Source organism: Vicugna pacos, chromosome 8 (assembly GCF_048564905.1).
Source record: "Vicugna pacos chromosome 8, VicPac4, whole genome shotgun sequence".
Taxonomy (NCBI): Eukaryota; Metazoa; Chordata; class Mammalia; order Artiodactyla; family Camelidae; genus Vicugna; species Vicugna pacos.
Window position 1 is genome coordinate 50,566,984 of NC_132994.1, and position 12,834 is coordinate 50,579,817.

Consider the following 12,834-nt stretch of genomic DNA (forward strand, 5'->3'; position numbering starts at 1 on the left):
GCAACACAGGTTTCGTGTTTGCTCCAGGACATGGGTCATCTGTGGCTCTGCCCCGTGTTGTCTTTATTCAGAGCCTTGGCTGAGCATCTTCCCTCTAGGACTTCTCTGGTCTTCCCACAGAAGGCAAAGAGAGATGGTGAATCACAGGCTGAAAGCTTCTGCTAAGTGACACATGTCATTTCTGTTCACATCCTACTGGTCAGAGCAAGTCGTATGGTTCCTTCTGAGTTCAAGGGAACAGGGTGTATGATCCCTTGCAGAAAAGAGCACCCCAAGGAGGGCAGGGATGTTTTGAACAGTTATATATTCTGCCTCAGCGTTGTTTCCCAAATGTCCTTGTTTTATCGACCACGTTGTAGTGCTAGTGTTTAGCAGAACATGGTTTAGGAAATGCTGATTTGATAATTCAGGCTAAATGATATTTTTTGCTTCAAACATATGGATTCACTGGAAATTTTTACTTATTTTCTAGCATTTGTATCCACAGGCAAAATTCTGATTTAAGTATAATGTAAGAAACAGAATTTTAGAGCTGGCATTAAAAGATGCAATAATGAAATATTCAGGGTAGTTAGAATTGCATGGGTTTGCCTTAACCACATTAAAATATAAGTGTTCTGTCTATTTCAGCTATTACCACTAGTTATGGGAAATTTTTTTTCTAAACAAGTCACTCTTAGACATTTTGAAACATATTAATTTCATTTTTCTAGTCAAGGACAGAACGAAGCATAATGATCTTGTATGACAACTGGCAAGCCCTACCGTGGGTTGATTATGGCAAAAGGTAAAATAGAACATCTGATCAAGAAAATGTAAACTTTGCTCCAAAATGGTGTAGATACAAAATTAGCTTGTTTAGTAAGTCACAGCTGATTTCTGACCCACATAAAAGCAAACCAGTTAAATTATTTGAATGGCAACAAGATTTTCTTTACTACTGTCAAGAGAGACCAAGCTCACTGGGCAGTCACCTCTTGTTAATTATAATTAACTGCCTAATACAAGAAGGTAAAGCTGTGTTTTTCTGGAGAGACTCATTTAGATGTGAGGGGAAGCTAAGATTGCAATCCAAGACTGTAACTAGTTTACACTGGAATTATAATTCCATTCCTAAATATGAGCTGATTTATTTTGACCATTCATTAAAATCATATTCTCCCAAAGAGAGGTACCCTAGAAATTGAATAATACCAAATTTCTCAGTTCTTTTTATTGATCATTCCTGTAAATTAAAGAAAAATGTTACTGGTGTCTTTGCCAGGGGAAAACTTTACATTATCTATAGTTAAAGACCTAACAAAACTATCTTATGTTGCGTACGGAATTAGCCACCCTTGGCTACGGGAACTCCAGCTTGGTTCCTGCAGTAAGTGTTCTTTCTCTATAACCTACCTGATAGCAGCATTTTTAATTGTTGGTAGAATTTGTGACACCATTTTGGAGACCCATCTGTAAGGCCTTCTAAGCGCAACTGTATCTTGACACTGCCCTCACGCTGTTGGCCAGAGTGTAAAAGTACTTTTCTTCCTTCCTTGGCTACTGCCTTCCCACAGCTGAATTTGATTATAATAATTTGTTACATTACTTTATTTGGACCAGAATATTTCTTTCAGAGCAATTTCACATTTGTCTTCAGGCTATGAAAGCAGAACACTTTCAACCACAATATAAGTGTGTTGCAGAGAACAGGCCAGTGTTACAGGACGAGTTAAAATCGTTTGTTAGGATTTTTCTATAAACTTATTTCTGAACGATCTTCTGCAGAACAGTTTCACTGTCCTGTTTGGTTACTGAGACCCTGAGAAGTTTTTACACCAGTGGCTACATTACTTACCTAATGTTGGGATGTATTCATTAGAAGGGAAAGCAATTGCAACGAAGGAGGAAACCATTTTAGATTGAGTTGTACGTGTGTCACGCGTGAGGATCTGATGAGGTGGGGGTTATTTTATGTTTTCTCTTTAGTTTAGAGAAATGAGTGGTTAAGTTGGTGAATCCAGGAGAACATGTCATTATTTTCTCCAAAGAGCAAAGCATTGGGAAAACAGATGTAATGGGAGGAGCAGGCTGCGGCCTGTTTACATCTGAGTGACCGCAGACTGCGGTGGGCCGGCAGCGCAGCTGGAGCTTCATCTGGGGGAGCTGAGGGTCCAGCTGAGATGGGGGCTGTCCAGGAAGCATTCTCAGATGCCTCAGTTAGGGGACTCTGTTTCATTAGAATGGGAAAAGCCACGCAAATATCATAAACAGTTATATGGCCAAAATGCATATGCTCTCTCATGCTGTACTCAAGAAGTCCTGAGGAGGAATTGAGGTTTGCTAAGTAGACAAAGCATGAGGTTGTACAGGGACAGACTGTGTGGTAAACAAAGGCACTTTAACGAGCCTGTGCTTATGTATTGAGCCTGCAACCTTGAGAACTTCCTGGGTACCACTGACGTGTTCTCTCTCCAGTTAACCTGTCACTAGTCAGCATCAAAGAACTAAACGTTTGTGGACCAAATCCATATTTCTTCTTCTGTTCTTTCTGATGCCAGCACCTTGCGGGGAAAAACTCCAGGCCCATCAAGCAATACAGTAGATTATCTTGGCTTTTTTTGTGAAGTGGCGTATGCTACTAGGAATTGCGTATCACCTTCCCTCTGTGACAGCTTTCCTTGCCACTTGATAGCCCCAAGGAGCATCCAGCTCTTCTTGAAGTGTTGGGACAGGGAGAAGAGTTACCAACAAGAGATTAAAGACAGCTCTAGAAGCTCTGTTTCTACTTATTCCTTACTGAAAGGTACACTATTGTAAATGTTTGATGTAAAGCTAGGGTAAGGAGTTACTACTTTTCTTCCCCCAAGGTCTCAGGATTAAACAAAACAGTAGTTCTAAAAGCAGGTATATAAATAGAGGGATTAAGAGGATGGCTTACATGAAAAACCCCACGGTGAGATGTGTGGATGCTCCAGCATAAAGTAAAACAAAGAATGAGAAATACTGTACACTCAGATAAACAGCTGATTTAAAAAATGCAGATTATCTCTGCCAGTATTTTAGTTGATGATTTGCATATTAGCAGTATAAGAAGAGTTCTTTTTACAGGCTGGGTTATTTGGATAATTTTTGCTATGTATAGATAACACCTATGAAGTTTTTCTTATCTCCCTTTATGAAATTCATTTACTATGGACATATAATTATCACTTTATTAATGTTAATTCAGCATATTAAATGCAGGTGTTTTAGATGCTAGAGATTCCCAACATAATTTTCACATTGGTTTTAGAAATATTATAGTATATATGATTGTATCTGAAGAATGATTAATATTCTTAGAATTTTAATATTTTATTAAAAGGCAAAAAAATTATATGATCTGAAGAGGAGAATTTTAATATTTTAAATAGTGAAAGAGCTTGAATCTTATCATTCTGTTCTTTTCAATTTATCTGTGTTCTCCCCTTATCCTGAATCTGAATCCAAGCTCCACCTCTTACTAGCTGTGTGTCCTTCGGTAAGTGACTCTGTGATTCAGCTTCCTTATCTGGAGATAATAATGGTCCTAATCTCATCGGTTATTGCAGTTATTAAATAAGTTAATAGGTTCTTAGAGCAGTACCTGTACACAATAAACACTATGCAAGTATTTTTAATTTTTGTTGTTAAACTGATGATAGAAATCATCATTTTTTTCAGACTGGTACAAAACAATGAGCAAAGTACTACTATTTTTTCTCTTTTCCATCACTCTTTCCTTTTTCATCTCTAAATTTAATGATAGGCACTGGGCAGGGTGTCCAGGCCTCAGCCAGGTAGCAAGTGGGCATTGCTGGACAGGGAGCCAGGCAGAGCCCAGGCCCCGAGGCTGGCCCAGAGTGGCAGGAAGAGGAGGTGGGAGGACTTCAAGGCCCTTCTCACCCAGGGGTGCTGGACACTGGATCCGAAATCCCCAGGCTACTCTAGAGCACGTTAGTGGTGTCATGAAGACTCCTTGTCTCTTTCCATCTCTGTCCAGAGCAGGCTTGGGTGGAACGGAGCCTGATGGGGAAGGGCCTCTGTTTTTCCCAACTGAGAGGGGCTGAGGGAAGAATGAGCATAAAAGATTACCATTCCTCTTTAATCAGCTGATGCCCCAGATGACAGTCCGGCTTGGTCTGGCTCTTCATTTACGTTCTGAATTTTGGTTCTATGCCATTATCACAGGGGATGTGCATTTCTTTCATAGCTGCTGCGTGATAGGAATAGACTGTTGGAGAACAGCAGCACTCCAGGAATGTCAGGCTTACCCTCAGAAGGACACACACACAGTTGTTTTGTTTGATATGCAGCCTGTTAATTTTTTTTTTATCGTGGAAACTTGTGATTATTGTAATAAATGACACATAACAATGCAAAAATATCTTCTATTACAAAAAAAGTTAACCTTCTTAACAAAACTAGCATTCCATTGGTTTTCTGATCACAATAAATTTGTCATAGAAGCTAGAGATGAATAAGAAGTATTTTATCTTCCAGAACCTTAAATGAATGATTTGTTACACTCAGCTTATTCACTAATGTGAATTTTCATATTTTGTGGCTCTGTTTACTTCTATTGAAAATGAAGTTGGATGCATAGTAATGTAAGACTGAGCCCTCCTGGGTGCATGTTAGATTATACACATCATTTAGCTAAATGTAAATGATATGGTGAGTGCTTCCCAAGTAAATAATTTCCATGACTTATCAGATGCAGCCATCAGATGATTCTAAAAACGCTCATCATGCTGTCAATGGTATTTTTCCTATATTGGCTGTTTGGGTGCCAAGTTACAGTCAAGAATGAAGTTCCTCAGGGATTTCATGGTCCTCTGCATCAGAGAGGAGTTACCAAGTGATTTTGAACATCACTGGTAATTCTCCCTAAACTGGAACTGGAACTAGGCCAAAGAGAAGTAAAACTGCAGTCAGTTCTGATGACTGATTAAGATAATCTTGGAAAGCTTTTCTGTTCGATGTTTCTTGCCACTGATTTATTGTTTCGAAGTGTGACATCCTGTGTTTAGCTTCCTGTTTTCTCCTTCTGTGTTATGACGCATAGTTGATACGTCAGTTATATTGGCCACAGTTATCAGTGTGAAGCCTTAAAAATATTCCCTTTCACTGCTAGGTCCAAGGCAAAAATTATTTTCAAACATAAACAATCACCAGACATATTCAGAATTCCAGAGTCGCAGCACCCTTGGCGTGGTTTTGTTGAAGACACCCTACATACTGTTTGAAACAATCCCAGCTCCCTCAGCCATTACAGGTCACATTTTCCTGGCTTTAACCATCTTTGTGATTTTTTCCTCGAGCTCTCCTAACATGGTATACCTCATCTAGCTTTAAATGACAGGGTGCCTTGGAAAGGGTCTGGCCTGTGAAGAAGGGAAGCAGAGAATAATTTGTGGGGCAAAACCTGAAAACCGGCTTTTTCAGCTTTCAAATATAATCTGGCGGGGTGATGTCCCTGGGACTAGTTTGGCAACCCAGTGGATTCATTCAGAAAATAGAAGGCTGCTTCGCCTTTCCCTGAAGATACCCGATTTTGATGTACTTGTTTATTTTCTCATAAAAATCTTTCCTTTATTACGAAAGAAGAGCAGCACCTGCTGCTGCTGGATGATGAGACTAATTCACATCGATTTTACTAGCAAACAAATGCGTTGCTATGGGACAAAAGAGCCTAAAACTCCCACAAAATATACAGTCAAACAAAAATATTCCTCAGAGAAAAAGGTCATGCTAGTATTACGTACAAATTCTTATTTCTGGATACTTTATTATTGAAGATGTTTTCTGATCAGGGCATATAATTTCAGTGCCTTTGAAGGCCTCATGCCTCTTCGAACCACAGCTCTCTCTATGAATTATGAGTTGAAGAATTAATTCCATTTCACTCTCCAGCAAAAAATAACTCCTTAAGATTCATGTTGGAAGTCATCTGTGGAGAATTCTTGCAAAATAGTTGGTGTTTACTTTTTGCTAAAATTAAATTAATTAGCCTACCAGATGAGAGTCGCTCTAATGTTTCCTTTATTTCTTATTTAAAAAAAATGACATTTTTCAAAATTGAAATGGAGATTACAATGGCTAGACAATGCTGGCAATGGTATCTCGAAAACTGAAGGTCCTTATTTTTCCGCTGTCGCTGGTCTTCTGTCTGGTTAAAAGGAATGACACCCCTACCCTGACCCTTACCCAACAGACACACACAAATGAAAAAGCATTTGAAAGACAAATAAGGATGGTTAGTTTCCATTTACTCAGAACTTTTTTTCCCCCTGAAATCTCACCTATGGTTTTCACTAATGATAATTATATATATGATATATATTGTAGCATTTACTGTATCTCACTGTTTTGAGCACTTTTGTAAGTTCACTCGTTTGGTCCGTGTAACGCTTAGAGGGAGGCACTGCTGCTTACCTCACTTTACAGATGAGGAAACCGAAGTGAAGCCACACAGTTGAAAAGTGGCCGAGCCAGGACTTGAGCTCACGCGCTGTGACTGCCCCATGGCCCTGTGCCCCGCTGTCTCTCTCAAGGCGCTCTGCTCACCAATCAAGAGAAACCCACCTGGCTTCTTTTTCGTTGAACTCTGAATGGGCAGCATTTAACACCCTCACCTGTCCTCTTCTTGAAACTTTATCTTCCTTTGCATTTATGACAATTATTTATCAAAGTGCTGCTCTGTGTCAGGTGCTGTTCTAGGCACTGGGGATATTTCAGTGAATCAAAATCAGATGAAACTTATTGTGTGGAGCTTAACATTTTAATGGAGAGAGACAGATAATGATAGTCAATGAAAAATAAACATACAGTAGATTACATAGTATGTTGGAAGATGATAAGTGCTGTGGGAAAATATACATAAATAGGTATAAAGAGAGAAGGAAGGAGAGAATTTGGGAGGATTTACCTCCTGGGGCAGGAGTACAAACTAAATTGTGTGGTTAAGTGAGGCCCTTTTAAGAAAGGAATATTTGAGCATGGAGTGAAAGGAGATGTGGATGGGCAATGAGGATATCTAGGGGAAGAGCATTCCAGGAAGAGGGAACAGGCAGTACGAGGGCTGGGAGTGGGCTCTGCCTGGCATGGTCTAGGGAGAGCAGGGAGGTCAGGGAGGCTGGAGAGGGATGAAGGAGAGAGGAGGAGGAGGACACGAGCCCCAAGTGGTGTGGAGAGGGCGAACAGGACCTTACAGGCTGGTCTGGGGATCTGGCTTTTCCTCTGGGAGAAATGGAGACCCTTTTGAGAATTTTGAGCAGCAGGGTGACCTGATCTGGATGTATGGTTTTATAGGCTTACTCTGGCTCTAGAAGAGGCAACTGTGGGGAAACAGGAGGCTATTGTTATAATCCAGGTGAAAGACAGAAACAGAGGTGCCTTGGACAGAGGTAGCAAGGGAGTGGTAAGAATTGGATGTGTTTTGAAGGTAGAGCCAACATGATTTGGTTGAAGGTAGGGTTGAGAGAACGAGGAGAATCAAGGATGACCTCAAGGCTTTCAGCCTCATCAGCTCGAACAGTTACTGTTAACTGAGATAGGAGAGACTGTGGGTGAAGCAGGGAAGATCAGGAGCTCAGTTTGAACCTAGAACAAAAATGTATGTCAATAAAAACATGTTAAATATAATATTAAAAATTAAGGCCCACCTAAATGTCCAACAATAAGGAATTAGATTAACAAACTATGTCTCCATACCATGAAATACTATGGCAACATAAAAATATGTTGCATGTCTATGTATTATTTATTGATATGACACATTAACTGTAAAGAAGCTGGTTATCACATAGTATTCATGGTATAACTCATGTTTTGCATAGGAAAAATAAATACTTAATAAAATTATAGTAGTAGTAGTTTGGGGAGATTTAATTTTTTTATATCTATTTTAAAAAGTTTTTGTAATAAATTTTTGTGAATTAAAAAGGAAAATATATATTCTGATCACACTTTAGTAAAATTTATATAATATAATCTGAAAACTATATGCATAGAAAAAGACTCAAAGGATATACAGCACAAGATTAAATGTATTTTATATAAATAACAGGGGTCATGAATGATTTTAATTTTTTTTCTAGACTCTTTATATTTTCTAACTTTTAACAAATGACAGGTATCTCCAGGGGAATGTAAAAATATGTATATAAATTAAAAGGAAAACTTTGCACACGGTCAGCTAATAAACTTGCCCTGTAAAGTATTGTATCTTCTTCTTATGGACTGTTTCGGGACTATGAGACTGTGTATAGGACCACTGTACAGTAAGATGAAAGGGAGACGTTCTTTCGCATATTTTGGGAAACTACCGAGGTACCACGGGTATCCCACTGTAATTTTTCAACGACCAGCCTTCCTTCTGCTATGAAAGCACAGTGAGAATCAGGAGGGGTCAGTAGAGAAAAACTTGGAAGGTCCATTGACCCCTTTATTCCCATTCAAATAACCTTTAACTGTCTTTCAGATGATTCTTACATAAGGAATTTAAAAATTACATCCATTTATTAAAACGTTTTACACTCTATAAAATGTTAAGATCCATATCATTTTTTAAGAAGTCATCCATTTCTCCATTGTTGTTGGAGATGATTACTCTTTCTTTGATACCTCAAATTTCAACTTTTGATATACTTTATTACTTCTGAAGCTTAAAGTATATGAAAATTTAAATGCTTCTAAGTTCAAACTCAACACTCTTTAGTGATTTTTTTTTAAATACAAGTCATTCTAGGCAGAGAGACTTAAAAGAAAACTTTACAACAGTTTTGTGGTATCCATTTTCAAATGCCAGTAGACAGTACTATATTTCAAAATGTAATATCAGATTCTAAGAAAGTGATACAGATAGGAGCTGGTTGCCAAGATGAAAAGATTGATTGATGTGATTTTATTTTGTCATTTCAAGGGAGTGAAAAAAATAGACCCCACGTTCTATGAAAAATTTATCAGTCACAGATTTGGAGAAGAAGTGGTACGTCGCATAGATCTTTGCTCCATGCTGAAGAAAAAACAAAGTAATGGTTATTATCACTGTGAGTCTTCAATTGCGATTGGTGAGTGCCATTTAAAAGCTGTTTATTATCTTTAGTTTTGATTTCTTTAGCATCATTCTGTTGTGGCAAACATCTTTGTTTTATGTTTTTCTCAATGGCATTTTCCTAAATATGATGGTTTGACAGTAATACATTAAAAATTATGTAGAACATATTTAGTATTCATATCTATCAATCAAGATTTTAGTACCTATAGTTTTTATACTTTTGTACTTTAAATTTAATTGTAATGAAGTCTTGAAATGTTGATTCAGAATTCATTTCAGTATAATTTTATTTTGTGAATATGAAGAAAGCATCTTCTCCAAGGAAGGCCTGCATGACCACAGCATTGCATTCTAGGCATAGTCATGTTTGCTGCTTTTAGTTAGGAATAGAATGTGCCAGGCCAGACAGTTTCACTCTGAGAAGAAAAAGCATAGATGACCTGCAAAGATCGAAAACTTGTCCGTCAGTTCTTTCCCTAAGAGAAACGTGTTTCAAGAGGAAACAAAGATTCGTACATAAAGAAGCTCTATCATCTCATCAGGGAGATGGCATGTGATGAGACAGATTTATACACAGTTATGTTTCCAAGTGCAAAGTGTGTACACCAGATGAAGAATTTTTAAAACAGAACAGAGGTATTTCTCATCGTTTGCAATGTGAATGTATTTCAAAGGAGCCTGATCTGTTGTGATTCAAATTTACTATTTCAAACCAGACGGTATCCTTTTAAAATTGTGAATTTCAAGACAACTGATTTGTATACTTTTGAAGTAACATGAAAATATTCAAAGAAGATAAATATATGTCTCTAAATATTTCAAGGTCTTCACCAAGGTAATTTCTCTCCATGTCGGCTTGAAGAAAACCTGTGGAAATATCTATTCTGAAAGAATCTTAATGCTGAAGTTTATTAAAGCATTTTTAAAATGTTCAAGAGACACAATTTTATTGCTCAGTTCTCACCAGAGATCTTCAGAGAAGTCATCACTTTACCTTCCAGAGATCTTAGCTCTCTTAAACAGAAGACATTCAGTATGTCATTTGAAGTTTACATTCTCAAAACATTTCAAGTATATTTTAAGGAATATTTTCATGTTTTTGGAATCTCTGTAAGAGAGCTGTCTTCCATCAAAATTTTGATGAGGACCAAACATTTCTGTCTAGATTCCTTGTAAAAGGCAAATTTAAATCCTTCTGTGTAATACAGATTCTGGCTAGCTTTCCATATCTTCTCTGTAATTACTTTAGGCTAACCTTGAAGGAGAACTCAGTGTTTCATTATCTCTCCCACTCCCATTTAGGAAAAAAAAAGCAGTACGTAGATTTTACTGGAGGTCTTGTGGGGCTGCATTAAGCAGCTCACAGCACGTATCACCTCCATTGCTGTTAGACAGCTCTGTTCAGCTCCCCCCAAATCACCATGTTCCACCCACTGAATTTTCTTTTATTGCTCTTTTCCAGCTTAGTTTCTAAAATTCTCCTTATTCTGAGTAATTTCTCTAGATCTTTCCCTCAGACTTCTTTGTCTTCACCCTTTTCTAATTCAAAGTAGTGTAGCTTCTTTCAAACTTCACCAATCTTGTATCCCCATTTAACATTATTTACAAAACAGTTTTTGCCTATTACACGTGCTCTGTTTTCTTCTGTCACATTTTGTGATGCCAGTATGAACTTTAAAATAATATCTGCCTCTAAAATGATAATTATTATGTAATAATTAACCAATTTTAATACACACTAGAGTCTTGTATTTGCTATGGATAATTACTGATTTTCTTGATCTTACTGAGTTTTGCAACAGAATATTTAGCAGGATTCAGGACTCTTTATGAATTTCATTGCTTAATCAGATTTAATTGGCTTACATTGGTTTGGCTTCTCTTTAATTTGATCCTAACTCAAATTTAATATCTGTTTTTTGAATCTTGAACATTGTGTGATGTGCATTAATAGAGTGGGATGGATTTCAGATCTTAAGATACTTTGTATTCAGAGTTCATGAGTAGAAGTTGGTCTTCAAGGACTCTGGGAACCTCCTGAAATTAATTGTAAAACTTTGTATGTAGGTACGTATGTGAATTTTTCTGGGGAGGGAATTTATTAGATTTATATATTCCATCTCTCTTAATTTATTAATGATGCATTCTTGGAGAGTGCTGGATTCCAAATCACCAATTTTCTTTTCCGCTGTCTCAATTATACCATTTAGGACATTTTTTTTTTTTAATACCAATGACTGTATGCTTCATTTCCAAGATTCCCAATTGATTTCTTTTTCATATTTTCCTATTCTGTTCTTTGCTTCATGGATGCTATTCCTTCATTTGTCTCTTTGAGGATTTCAATATAATTAATTTTTAAAGTTCTTTTCATATTTTGAAAATCTGTTTCCTTGGATATGAATTCTTCTATTTGTTGAGTCTTTTGTGGCATTTTATTTCCTCTAAAGCATTTGAAGTTTTTTTGAGGGCTCGTTTTATTGTGCATGTTTCCTCATCATAACCCCATGTGTGGTTTTGCAGATTTCTTAGCCCTAGTCCAACAGAGTAGATTGCTTTATGTTAAGTTAGGAACTGACACCTAACCATCCTTGTCCTTAAGGAGTTGGAGTTCATTCTTGTGTCTTTTACCAATTTTTGAGGGTTTTTTTGTGTGTGTATAAAGATAATTAGCCCTTTGTCGTACTGGCTTCAAATATTTTTCTGGTTTATTTTGCATTTAGTTTTGGTAACAAGGTATTCTTCATATTATATGTTTTTAATTTTTGTAAAAATATAATAAATTTTTGTGATTTCTTTAATTATTATGACTAGAGTGGTCTACAACCCAATGATTTGATACATTTTCTTTCATATTTTCTTCTTTTTTTTTGTTTTTGTTTTTGCATTTGAGCTTTTCATCTACCTGGTACGATCATTAATTCAGTACTCAGATGCAGAGGATTAACATAGAAATCTAGTTACTAAAAGTGGGTATGAAATAGAGATTTAGTTTTAGGAAATTTGTTTAGAATATTTTTTCCATCCCCCTCAACCTTCCCATGTGTTCTAAAGATCACACATTAGCAGCCCTTCATGTTGTGCTTGACTAGCACAGGGCTTTTTGATTTGTTTTTATAATTTTAATTACTTGCCAACTTTGGAGTGATTTAATGTAAAAAAAACCGTGGGTTTCTGCTGCCTTTGAACAATCAGAAACATGGCCACACTCGTTCCACTGTCTTGCGTGCAGTGAGCTGCTGGGTGGGGATAGTAGGCAGTAGAAAAGCAGCTGCCTTTCACCGCTCCCTTTACTCTTTTACTCTTCTTTTGCAATGGGCTTAACTCACTCACACTCCCTGCTTGGTTCCTGAAGGTATCTGAGTTTGGATCCCTTGCCAGAGGTCACTGTTTCCCGAGCCTTCTTATTTCCGTTTACATGCTAAGCATTTTCCTATCCATCTTCTGCCGTCTTGCACCTTTCTGTGGGGTTGGGGAGCTTGATAGGATGTGGAGGCAGCAGTCATATGTTCAGATCCAAGAAAAAGGTGCTGCATTTTAAGTCTCTTGTAATCAAAACTTTGGTTGATATTATGCTTCCTTAATATTGGGCTATAACTTCTTACAAGCCTAACTGCATTAATCAGCTAAAATTCAAATTTAAAAAAAAAGTGATAAACCAGTTCCTCCTGGCGAATCCAGGAATGAAATATAGCTTGGATATCTAGGGTGGTGAAAGCCATTCTCTGTGAGCTGCTCACTGGAGTTGGGAGAATTAATTTTTCTCAGGCAGC

General features: G+C 37.3%; 1 protein-coding gene across 4 annotated transcripts in view; it reads left to right on the forward strand.

Annotated features, from left to right (window-relative positions):
• The window catches only part of AKAP7 (A-kinase anchoring protein 7), a 105,004-nt gene that overhangs the window by 46,359 nt on the left and 45,811 nt on the right, over positions 1-12,834 (forward strand). For 3 of the 4 annotated variants that reach the window (XM_072965871.1, XM_072965872.1, XM_072965873.1), the window contains exon 7: positions 8,927-9,074. In XM_072965871.1, coding sequence (XP_072821972.1) covers positions 8,927-9,074 — 148 coding nt within the window. Of the gene's footprint in view, positions 1-8,926; positions 9,075-12,834 lie in introns of those variants that run through there. The other variant, XM_072965875.1, reaches the window with a different exon arrangement.